Here is a 13,317-nt window from a genome sequence, read left to right as displayed (position 1 = left end):
AGTGGAAAATGTAATGTATTTGTCATAAAAAAACCCTAGGTTTGGGTCATGGCTCCAGAATTTTCTTGATGTTTGACAGAGAATTTAACCTTCTGGAGCCTCAATTATCTGACTAGTAAAATGATAATGATGGTTAATAACCTCACAGGGATGTTAGGCTCAAATGAAATAAATGAGGAATGCTTTGTAAAGAGCTAAAATCCTGGGGAAACTCAATGTGCTTATTTCACAAATACTTATTTAGCAATATTTAGATTTCTTCATTTACTGATAACCTTTATCTGACAAAAAATGGAATACGGGGTTTATCACAAAGTGAGTGTTGTTTTTGGAGATGCAAGAGGGTAGACACTCTTCTGGAACTAATTCTAACTACAAGGTAACCTTCCCTGATCCAAAGGCTCATCTTCATCTCAGGGGAAACTGGAAGCCTAATTGAGGCAAAAAGACCCTGGACTACATCTTACTGAAAAATCTGACATACAGTACTTAATCAATAAATACATGGTAATGAAAGGAGGAAAGGAATGGAAAAACAAAATTAAAGATGAGAGAAAGGGAGGGAAGGGGGGGAGGGAAAAAAGGTAAGAGGAAGAAAGGAAAGGGAAGCAGGTTGGAGAAGAAAAGGGGAGGGAAGTAATACTAAATTACATTAACCAGAAATACATTATCTCTTAGAGAGAGTAAAAGAACTGTACAGTGGGAGATTCTGGTTTGCTGCAGCATAGAAGAATCTGGTTGTGTTCAGATTCAGGCTAGTGCCTTACCCACAAATACCACTGCTTTCTTCCCTATGGGAGGCCCAAACAGGCCCTTCCGCCGTCGATCCAGCTTGGACATGATGATATCCTGAGTCTGATTGGCTGAGGTTCGGGCAGAGAAATTGATGAAGTTGGGCAGGTAGGTGTTTTTGGGAAGGTGGAGAAGGAAATTGTTGGTAATGACTGATTTGCCAGTGCCTGTGGGCCCCACGAACAGCACTGGAATTTCATGGTCCACGTAGGTTTTCAAGAAGAAGGACTGCCTGGCTGTCTCCACCGTGGAGATGATGAGTTCTGAGACCTGTACCACAAAGACATGGGACAGTCTTGTTACTGGGCCAGGGAGGCTGGGTCTTGGCATTCAGACTTACTATCCATTCAGCTCCATCCCTTACTATCTTTATGACTTTGAGTGAGTATTTAACCTCCACAGGGGCCTCAGTTTCTTCACCTGTGAGACAGGATAATAATGGCACCCATGTCACTAAGCTGTTTTGAGGGTTAAATGAGATCATACATGTCAAGATGGGCATTATTGGCTCTGTTTTATAGATGAGGAAACTGAGGTCCATAGCTCTTCTGCAGTTTGTCCAAGTAATGCAGCAAGTAAGTGGAAATGCAGGAACTTGAATTCCAGCTTGTCTGATTCCAAAGTCTATATTCTTTTTTTTTTTTTAAGATTTTATTTATTTGACAGAGAGAGAGAGAGAGCACAAGCAGGGGGAGCAGCAGAGGGAGAGAGAGAAACAGGCACTCCACTGAGCAGGGAGCCCGACGCGGGGCTGGATCCCAGGACCCTGGGATCATGACCTAAGCCAAAGGCAGACACTTAACCGACTGAACCACCCAGGCACCCCTCCAAAGTCTATATTCTTAACCACTAAACTATCATGGTATAGACACCAATTACATTAAGGACCAGTCTATAGCTGTTGCCCTCTGAGATCATTGCTCTGAATCAACTTGTCTGCCTTGCCCCAGGCAAGGTCCACTTCCCATATGTCATCCTACTGCTTGGCTTGGGGGGGTGGGTTGTGACTCTCAGCCCCCATTCCCTGCACTTATTCCTGATCTGCTTTTTCCAACACTCAGATTCTTGGTTCTAGGACCCACCCCCCTTTAACCTTTTTTTCCAATATGGGGATTACGACACTCTTCCTGTTATTCAGACCCCAAATGGACTCTAAGGGTTTGGTCTTAGGCTCCTGGAATCCCTATTACTTTGAGTAGAATACCTTACCTTAGTTTGGCTTCTCTGAGCCTGAACCCTGTCATCAACCATTTGGCCACATTTGGTTCCTCCATGGGAACAGAGGAAGGGACAAGAAGATGTATATCATATGCTGACATCTCCCTATATGTCTAGGCTGGGAAGGGCCAGTGAACAGGGAGCCACTGTTTGCACAACTCTAGAAAGCACCGTTCACACTGTGGTTTATGTAAATGGTGCCCCTAAAGCAAAGCTAGACCATAATGCCAATGGTGCCAACTGAGTCTGTGCAACATGGCAGCCCTGTGTGTACTAGCAGAAAAAGGCTGGGCTTCTTTTGATAAGTAATTAGCTCAAAGGAAAAGGAACAGACAGGGCAGGAATTGAAGTGCAGAGGAAGAAAATTAATAGGTATTGAGCTATGGAGGTTCTGCCTATATTATCCTCTGCAGTTTTCCCAGTAACCCTCTGAGGCTGGAGAATTACTGGCTCACTTGTCCAAAGCCACGTAGCTGGTTAAGTGGTGCTGAATGCAGGGCCAGGAAAAGATGCTTATTTTGCTACCAAGATGGAATTTAAAGCAAGTTGGGTTTCAGAGATTTTTATTTTCAGAGACTAGAACACCTGTTTGACAAGGGGAAAATTTTCAGCAGAACTTAAAATCTTTTCTGCATTGGACTCTCTTATTTGCAGGAATTCAGCATGATTTCAAACTCCTGGAGTTCAGGTGACTGAGCTCTTTAAGGAGAATTAAAGTTTTGGACCTCTGTGCTTGGGGATTCTGCACAACACTCAGCCGCCAGAGTGTGTCCTGAATTCAGCACACATCCACCTCTACTCATCACACCATCTTCAGGAACAGCTGTGGTCCTGCCAGCTGTCTGACTTGATTGTCAATATTCCCACTTTTCCATCCACTGTCCACCACTCCATTTGGGGCCTGAATGATCTGCAATCACCCCCAGAAAAATAAAGTATGTCCACGAGATACTACTAACAGAGGCAAATTTTCCACAAGGAAAAGAGCAGGAGTTGTAGCTGAATCATCTGCTATCCAGAAAACCCAGACCTGTTTTTCTAAGAATTCTCATCAAGGAAATCTTTCTCTGGGAATTTTGAAGAAAACGATCCTTTTTGGCTGAGATATCTGAGAGGTAAGACTGATGACCTCCTGGCATTGATCACTGACCACATGACAATGCTAATAATCAAAATAGCAACCAACATGAATCTAGCACATAATGTGTGCCACGTGTTCATGCCTCCGGTTCTTGCAAACACCCTTTAAGTATTCTTTCTGCTACTGTGTAGTTGAGTAAACTGAGGCAGAGAGCATGAAGCTGAGTAAGGAATCTGCGTCTAACTCTAAGTCCATGCGTTTGAAGGCTGATCCAGCTCATGTTTGAAACTTTTTCTAAAGAAAGTTCTTAAAAATGCTAATACAGAACTGACGTCAATTCCTCCACCTTGGAGACAATTCAGGTAATTTTAGAAACCAAAGCTCCATGGCAAATACCTCTCTTTTACCTTTGCATTAGCTGGGATATCTTCCTCCTCTTTGGTGATATATTCTGTCCATGTGTACCAATGTCCACTACCTTGCTTGAGGAAATAAAAATCATAGATGCTTCCTGGATTCAAAGACACAGAACAGAACAGGTCATTAGCATGCCAGGGGTTTACATTTCATACTTAAGGTATTTTACCACCTCAGCTAGAGGCCTCTGAAAATGTACAACTACCGGCCCTGGCAGAGCTGTGGTGAAACTTACACATTAATGGTAACTGTATAAACTGGAAAAACAGCTTTTAAAGAGTAATGACTTTATCATTTGTATAAAAAAATGACAGGTACTAATTATACAAAGAATTACTTTAATAATGTAAAACAGGAAGTATTGCACAACAGAAGAAGGCAATAAATCAAATCTCACATCCAGAAATAACTTTTGATAGCAATCCTGGCTTTCTCTCTGGCACACAAACACATTGAACATGGAAGGACAGATGAAAGAAAGGATTTAATAAGGATAGGATCATTTGATATTATATATTATACTGTTATATATTGTACTATTATACATTAATATATGATACATATTCTATTAATGTACACATATATAATTATATATCACATATTAAAATTATTATATATGATATATATATTATACTACTTTAAAATAAAGATGTTAAATTTCATTACACTTAACTATAGCAGAAGAAAAGGAGAGTAAAAACAAGTAAAACTGAAGGACCAGCTGAACTTCATATAAATCATGATTTACTACAAGAAATATTAGTTCCTAAAAGATGCTTTTTGAAAAAAAAATTGAGGTATGATTGACATAATAGTTTCAAGTGTACAACATAGTGATTTGATATTTGTATATACTGAGAAATGATCACCACAATAAGACTAGTTAACATTCGTCTCCACATACAGTAACAATTTTTTTTCTTGTGATGAGAACTTTTAAGATCTACTCTCTCAGTAAGATGCTTTTTAAAAAAAAAAAAATCTTTATTCAACTTTTAACCATCACCAACAGGCATTAACAAACATTTTCTTAAGAACAATAATCTCCAGGGGCCCCTGGGTGGCTCAGTGGGTTAGGCGTCTTGATTTTGGCCCAGGTCATGATATTGAGCCCAGGTCATGATATTGAGCCCCGCAATGGGCTCTACACTGAGTGGAGCCTGCTTAGGATTCTCTCTCTCCCTCTGTCTCTCCTCCCACTTGCATGTGCATACGCACTTCTCTCTCTCAAAAAAAAAAAAAAAAAAAAATCTCCATACCCAACGTGGGGCTTGAACTCATGACCCCAAGATCAAGAGCTGCATGCTCTACTGGTTGAGCCAGCCGGGAGCCCCATGATGCTTCTTAACTAAAAAATAATTTTAAGTGATTATAGGCTTAAAGTTATTATGCTTTTAAAAATCATTTAGTCCAACTTTAGAATTGTAGTTTAACTTTTTATCATGTAAAAAATTAATTTAAATACATGAAAGTAAGGAGAATAGTATACTAACCTGCCATGTACCCATTATCTGGCTTCAATAATTATCAGCATTTCGCTATTCTTGTCTCATCCATGTCCCCACCACTAATCACCACCATATTCATTTGCCACCCTCCCTTTCCCTCTCCCCCTCTCTCTCCCAGCGCTTTCCTTTCTTCTTTCTCTGTCTGGAGTATTTTGAAGCAAATCCAGACATTATATTTCATTTGTAAATCCACATGACTCAACATTAGACCAATTTCATTGATTCGTTTATAAGCTATGAGGTTATTAACCCACTCTTCTTTCCATCTCCCCTCCTCTGGGGTCTTTTGTTGTTGCTGAGGATAAACATAATTCTCCCATTCCTTAGTCTGAGGTCTATATTTCAATAGATTCAATGCTGAAATTTACGGTTTCTAACACAGACCATTCAACAGTTCTTCATTCAACGAATCAGTTGGCTGATTTCTTTTCTTTTCTTTTTTTTCCCAAGAAGGGACTTAGAGGTGCTCCATTCTCTCAGTTCTTGCAAGTTTGGTAATATCTGTCAGCTGATTTTTTTTTTGAACAGTGACTTGACTGAGAGTGATATTCTCATGTCACATTTTCTTTCCTTCAGACTTCTGACTGTTGTCTTATGCTTCCCTGTGTACTAAGTTGCTGTGTGGAAGTGTGAGATCCATCAGATACTTCCCCCTTCACTGACCTTTTTTTCCTTATCTAGATGTGTGATGCAATCTCTTTTATCTATAAGCCCAATAACTTATTCGGGCTATGTCTTTGGGTCAATTATTCTATATCAGTTTTTCTTGAAACATAGCATGCTCATAATTTGTTAACATTTTAGGAACAATTTCTCATTCATATCTTTGTATATATTGTCTATACTATTTGCTGAGTTACCTACTTAAGGAAATAGCATTGTTTGGCCTCCATATCAATCATATTATTGATAATCACTTTAACGTATTTGGCTTTTCTTCTATAGTAAGCGTAGTTCTCTCAACCCTTCCCTCTAAGCCATTTATGAGATGTCTACACTTTATTCCTTGTTATTCCTAATGTATTTATTAGATCATTAATGGTATTGTTTCATTGTCAATTTGTTTCTTTGGTTTTTATTTTATTTAAATTCAATTAACATATAGTATATTATTAGTTTCAGAGGTAGAGTTCAGGGATTCATCAGTTGTATATAATACCCAGTGCTCATTACATCACGTGCCCTCCTTAATGCCCATCATCCAGTTACCCCATCTCCCTACCCCCTCCCCTCCAGCAACCCTATTTGTTTCCTATAGTTAAGAGTCTCTTGTGGTTTGTCTCCCTCTCTGTCTTATTTTTCCCCCCCTTTCCCTTATGATTCTCTGTTGTTTCTTAAATTCCACATGAGTGAAATCATATAATTGTCTTTCTTTGCTTGACTTATTTCACTTAGCATAATACCCTCTAATTCCATCCACATCATTGTAAATGGCAAGATTTTTCTTTTTTTTTTTTTTGAGAGAGAGAGAATGCGTGACCTGGTGTGTGGGTGGTAAGGGGGGAGGGGCAGAGGCAGAGGGAGAGAGAATCCCAAGCAGGCTCCACACCTAGCATGGAGCCTGATGCAGGGCTCAATCTCACAACCCTGAAATCATGACCTGAGCCGAAATCATGAGTTGGACACTTAACCCACTGAGCCACCCAGGTGCACCTGTTCTTTGGTTTTTAATCCCTCTTTTCCTCTAATTCTGTTGTTTTATTACCTCATCTGCAAACTTTGAAAAGACAGCTTTATTGAGATGAAAGTCACCCATATTAATGGTTTACTAAAAATATATGTATACATGATGTACTAATATTCATAGTTATGCAGCCATTACTATAACCAATTTTAAGACATTTCATTATATGGAAAAGATACCCTATATCTTTTAGCTATTACCCCTCATCTCCCCCACCAATCCCCTGCACTAGGCAACCACTAATCTACAGTCTCTATAGATTTGTCTATTCTGGACATTTTGTGTAAATGAAATCATATAATATGTGTTCTTTTATAACTACCTTCTTTTACTCCATGATCGATCTATTGATCTATCTATCTGCTTTTTTTTTTTTTTAAGTAGGCTCCATGCCCAGGGTGGAGCCCAGTGTGGGGCTTGAACTCACAACCCTGGGATCAAGACCCGAGCTGAGATCAAGAGTCAGACAGTTAACCGACTGAGCCACCCAGGTGTCCCTCATAATATTTTTAAGGTTCATCCATATTGTAGCATGTATTATTACTTCACTTCTTTTTATTGTTAAAGAATATTCCATTGTATGGATATATTCTATTTTATTTATTTACTCATCTGGTGGTGGAAATTTGGATTGTTTCCACTTTTTGGCCATTATGAATAATGTTGCTATGAACATTCATGTACAAATTTTTGTGTGGACAAATGTTTTTGTTTCTCTTGGGCATATATCTAGGAGTGGAATTGCTGGGTCATATGGTAACTCTGTTTAAGTTTTCAGGAATTATCAAATACTGTTTTCCAACACTGTTGTACCATTTTACATTTCCCTTACATATGTGAAAGTTCCAATTTTCCCATGTTCTCACCAACATTTGTTGTTTTCCATGTTTTTTATTATTCTCAGCCTAGTTGTGAAGTGCTATCTCATTGTGTTTTTGATTTGCATTTCCCATGGCTAATGATGTTGTCATGTGTTTATTGACCCTTTGTGTATCTTCTTTGGAGAAATGTCTATTCAGTTACTTTGCCCATTTTTAGTAGGGTTATCTCTTTATTATTGTGTTGTAATACCTCTTTATATATTCCAGATATAAGTCCTTTATCAGATACATGATTTGTAAAAAAAAAAAAATTCACCCATTCTGTGGGTTGTCTTTCCACTTTTTTGACCTCGTCCTTTGAAGCACAAAAGTTTTTAATTTTTTTTTAAAGATTCATTTTAGACAGAGAGAGAGAACAAACAGGAGGGGCAGAGAGAAAGGGAAAGAGAATCTAAAGCAGACTCCACGTTGAGTGCAGAACCTGACATGGGGCTCAATCTCACAACACTGAGATTACAACCTGAGCCGAAGCCAAGAGTCAGATGCTTAACCAATTGTGCCAACCAGGTGCCCCATAAAAGTTTTTAATTTTGACAAAGTCCAGTTTACCTATTTTTTCTTTTGTTGCTTGTGTTTTTGGTGTCCTAAGAAACCATTGCCTAGTTCAAGGTCATGAAGATTTGCACCTCTATTTTTTATTTTTAACAATTTTACAGTTTTAACTCTTAAATTTAGGACTTTGATTCATGGTAATTTTGGACTATGGTGTGAAGTACAAGAACAAATTCATTACTTTACATGTAAATATTCAGTTGTCCCAGCACCAGTTGTTGAAAGAGTATTCCTTTCCCACATAATTATCTTGGTACCTTTGTCAAAAATCAACTTACCATAAATGTGAGGGGCTTATTTCTGAACTCTCAATTCTATTCCACTGAACTCTATATCCTTTTGCCAGTACCACACTGTTCATCTTTTTAAAAACTTTTAAACTTAAAAAACTTTTTAAAAAACTAAATTCATGTTATTACTAAGTTCTTTCAACAGAAATGTTTTCTGTTTCTTAGGTAATTTTCTTTTAAATTAAAAAAAATTTTTTTTAAGATTTTATTTATTTGAGAGAGGGAGGGAGAGAGAGAGAGCGCACAAGCTGGGGGAAGGAGCAGAGGGAGAGAAGCAGACTCCCTGCTGAACAGGGAGCCTAGCACAGGTCTCAAATCCAGGACCCAAGGATCATGACCCAAGCGGAAGGCAGATGCTTAACCGACTGAGCCACCCAGGCACCCCTCTTTTTTTAATTTTAATTTTTAAAGATTTGTTTATTTATTTTAGAGACAGAGAGAGAGCGCACATGCGTGCACGCAGAGGGAGGCAGGGGCAGAGGGAGAGGAAGAGAGAATCTTAAGCAGACTGCACTGAGTGTGGAGCCCAACACAGGGCTTGATCCCAGGACCCTGAGATTATGACCTGAGCTGAAACCAAGAGTCAGATGCTTAACTGACTGCGACATGCAGGCACCCTGGTAAGGTTTTCTTTTAGATTCATTCATTCTATCTGCCTCTCTCTCATGTTCATAGTTTTCATACCATTCTTGCTCTGATACAATCAGGTTTAAGTTTTTGACATCTTTCCCAACATTATCAGAAGCCAGTTTATCTCCCCCACTTTCCCGACCACAATTCAAGGACTGGTGTGTGGCTTTCTTTTCCATAGCATGAAGTTACAGGGATTGGGTAAAATCAATTGCCCTTGCTAGGAAACCTGGGCTCTATGCTCTCTTTCTACAATTTGGCCAACTTTCCTGAACTATGGTTCCACTCCCAACCCAGCTAGCGAAATGCCCCACACTCCTGTACGATTCATCTCACAACCCTGATGCAGCACAGAACTCTGGAAGATGTAAACCCCGGTAGTTTCTCCCATCTGTACTAAGGTCCTACAGAAGCATGCAGGGGCTTCATGCCCAAGGGTTTCTCTTAGACATTGTTCACATCTGCAGGCACCACTGTAATCCAGTTCTCTCCACAGTGGTGATGACCAGTGAGAACTCAGGATTTTGTCAACTCACCACCTTTCTTCAACATCACTCTTAGGAGAACAGTGGGATGGTGGGTTCTGGGTTGGGAGATGCAGCATGCCAGCTCTTGTGTTTCTCTTCTTGCTCACCACTTTTCAATGTTTATAGAACCAATCATTTTCTCTAGCTGTTGCTGGGAAATTCTTAGGCTTAATTGTGCCGTTGTTGTTTTTGTTCATTTCATTAGGTATTAAAGGAGGGAGCTCTGTTATCCTACATCACTCTGCAGCTTTACCTAGAAGTTAATCTGGCATAACACTTTTAGAAAGCAATCTGGCATTATGCTTACAGAACTACAAAAATGTTCTGTAGTCTAAGTCAGAAATCCCACTTCTGGGAATTTATCATAAGGAAATAATTCACAATGAAAATAATCTCTATATATGAGTATGCAGCACCATCTGTGATAGCAAAAATTTGGAAATAATTTACATGTCTCACATTAGGAGACCAGTCAAAATTATGTCTTATGAGATGAATGGATTATTTTGCAAAAACTGAGTATTAACATAAAAGATGCTTTTAAGAAACAATGACAGGTCGGGGAGCCTGGGTGGCTCAGTCAGTTAAGCAACTGCCTTCAGCTCAGGTCATGATCTCAGGGTCCTGAGATGGAGCCCCACTTTGGGCTCCCTGCTCAGAGGGGAGTCTGCTTCTCCCTCTCCTTCTGCACCCCCTCCCCCTGGCTAGTGCTCTCTCCCTCTCTCTCTCTCAAATAAATAAAATCTTAAAAAAAAAAAAAAAAGAATGACAGATGAAAATAGAATAAAAATAGAACATATATCATTATGGTAACTAGGTAGAGAGCTGAAATCAGGTGGAAAAGACAGAAAATTTTTTGAAAACTGAAATACTTGTGACAGGGTGGTATGAACAAAGAGATACTTTTTGGTCATTTTTACTTAATGGAATTGATTTTTTTTTTACAATAAAAAAAAAAAGGAGACTAAAAGCATGAATCAGAAAAGTATTTGTCTCCCTTCTCTGGCTGATAGGATTAGCTAGAGCTAGTTTGTGGCTTGATATTGGAACATTAGCCCAAACAGAAAAGGTTCAACTGAGTAAAAGATTTGCTAGCTATGTGACCTTAGTTAAGGTCACCATTTGTACACCTGTAAAATGGGCCTGATTTTATGTCAATCTCAGAAAATCATTGTAGAGGGTAAATGAGATGCACGTGTCAAACACGTAGCATAGCTCTGAGTACACAGATAGTTTCAGCTGAGAAGATTCAGCTCTAGGTTTCAGGTTCTTACCAGAGCAATGGCTCCTGTTCACTTTGCACTGTGATTTTAACCCAGACTCAGGTCCAGCTACAAGGGCAAAAGGAGAGAATAGTAGAAATAGTAGAAATCCAGGTAATTCTATTACCTCTGGCCACCCCCTACTTCACCCTGTGTTCCTCTCTGACACTTGAGAGAATAAGGTAAACTTTTCAACAAAGAACTGAGTTTTCAAAAGGCACACAGTGAATGGGTGAATAAAGGGAAATTTAGCACTTTCTGGACAAATAAATCTCTGGGTTGACAAACAAGGATCCATGTCAGATGATGGGAACCCAAACTTGAGAGAATCCCCCAAAGGCCTGTTTGCTTTCCTTAATATATGCTCCCCAATGTAGTTCCTCCAGCATTTATCTCAGAAGTCCACTTAGCCCACAGCTTCCGAGCATGAAAAGCCGGGAATACAATGTCCCGTAAGGTCAGGGAAGGCCTCCCTGGAACTCTTACCATGAGAATTTTAACCCTGGGTCCTTGAGGAAAATCTAGAAAGGCATTTTAAGCTTTTTAAGGTCGTAATAAGAAACTATACTCAGAGCCAGACATGAGAGGTCACATACTCCATGATTTCATACATATGAAATACCTGAGAAAGGCAAATATACAGAGAGTAGGTAAGTGGTTGCCTGGGGCTAAAAATGGGAACAGGGATTAATTGAAAATGGGCCTGAAGGATAAGATCCTTCAGTGATGAAAATGTTCTGAAATTGGATTATGGTGACAGTTGCACAACTATGCAAATTTACTAAAAACCACTGATTTGTACACTTACATGGGATAATTTTATGGTATGTAAATTATACCTCAATAAAGTTGTTATATATTAAAAAAAAGCATACTTAGTACTTAAAACATGTCTTTTGATTCGAATGGGTTCTGGCTAGGAGCTTTGAAATTCCAAACGAAAATACTTATTAAGGCACAAGGGAAAGAAGTGGAATGATGTCACTGGAAAAAAAAAAAAACAAACAACAACTGAAAAAATCTAAGCAAAATTTACGGCTGGAATGGGAAATCTTACCTCAAAAGATTGCCTGAGGAAACGCAACAGAGGCCACCAGGATGCACAGACTCAGGTTACATCCCACAGAGAAAATTGGGTAGCTGTTCCATCTCCCTGCCAGGTATTAATCTGGGAGGACTGTCTCATTTTCTCCTCACCAGGCTATCTTTCTAGAGCTGTAGGGGCAGCAGGGTCCCAGTCCATAATGAGTAAGGAGGATTCAGGCAGAATACCTTAGATTCAGTGAGATATGGTCTTCCAAAGTAAAGAGCCACAGATGCCCCTCTGTTGAGGAACTTCCCTTTTCTAGAATGTTCATAGATGAAACAAATAGAAAAGGCTGCCTCCAACAGATGGCATTCGTTGATCATATGTGGTCATTGGATGTTGGCCATCTTATTGTTCCTTACTCTGGAGCAGAGTTTACAGCATCTGGGTTTATTTTAAAAGTGTTAAATGGGGGCGCCTGGGTGGCGCAGTTGGTTAAGCATCTGACTCTTGCTTTTGGCTCAGGGTCATGAAATGGAGCCCTGTGTTGGTCTCCTCATTCAGAGGGGAGTCTGCTTAAGACTCTCTTTCCCTCTCCATCCCCTACCCCTGTGCTCATGCATGCTTTCTCTCTCTCTCTCCCTAAAATAAATAAATCTTTAAAAAATAAAAAATAAAAGTGTTATATGAATATTATTTACCCTATTCATGTCCAAAAGCAGCGAGAATTTGGAAAACTAGCAGAAAGAGAGATGTATGATTACCATGTTGAAAAAGTAAAGCTTAACTTTCTGTGGACAAATTTGCACTGATCACTTGCAAGGTGTCATTGTAGTCTTATGAATGGCCTTTTCAGAACCAAACTTGCTTTTAAGTAAAGTAGTTGCTGCAGAAGAAGGTATATGAAGAAGCCAATTTGCAGTATATGTGGAAATTATGGTTTTTCTTATACTACATCAGTTGAGTAGGATGTGGAGTGGGGAGGCAAGGCCATCACAGTAGATAAATGTTATAGGGCAAAGCTACTGAGAAACTGAGTGGGAGCTGTATACATCACCAGCCCTCCAGCTGCAAAAGGAAAGGAAAGATATTGTCACAAGGTGAGCCAAGAATGGGGTCAAGGATTTTTCCAAAGAGGAAATCCAAATGGCCAACAGACACATGAAAAAGTGCTCAATATCACTCGGCATCAGGGAAATCCAAATCAAAACCTCAATGAGATACCACCTCACACCACAGAACGGCTAAAATTAACAAGTCAGGAAACGACAGATGTTGGCAGGGATGCGGAGAAAGGGGCACCCTCCTACACTGTTGGTGGGAATGCAAGCTGGTGCAGCCACTCTGGAAAACAGTATGGAGGTTCCTCAAAAAGTTGAAAATAGAGCTACCATATGATCCAGCAATTGCACTACTGGGTATTTACCCCAAAGATACAAAAGTAGGGA

At 39.5% G+C, this 13,317-nt stretch overlaps 1 protein-coding gene across 1 annotated transcript in view; it reads right to left on the bottom strand.

The window, feature by feature from the left end:
- DNAH3 (dynein axonemal heavy chain 3) overlaps positions 1-13,317 on the bottom strand; it is a 167,115-nt gene that overhangs the window by 46,505 nt on the left and 107,293 nt on the right. Inside the window, exons 41-42 of the mRNA XM_034988127.1 lie at positions 3,499-3,602; positions 768-1,062 (exon numbers count right to left, since the gene is read on the bottom strand). Coding sequence (XP_034844018.1) covers positions 768-1,062; positions 3,499-3,602 — 399 coding nt within the window. The remainder of the gene's footprint in view (positions 1-767; positions 1,063-3,498; positions 3,603-13,317) is intronic.

This window comes from Mirounga leonina, unplaced genomic scaffold (genome assembly GCF_011800145.1).
Source record: "Mirounga leonina isolate KUSES-001 unplaced genomic scaffold, KU_Mleo_1.0 Mir_448, whole genome shotgun sequence".
Lineage (NCBI taxonomy): Eukaryota > Metazoa > Chordata > Mammalia > Carnivora > Phocidae > Mirounga > Mirounga leonina.
This window is presented reverse-complemented; position numbering and strand designations above follow the sequence as displayed.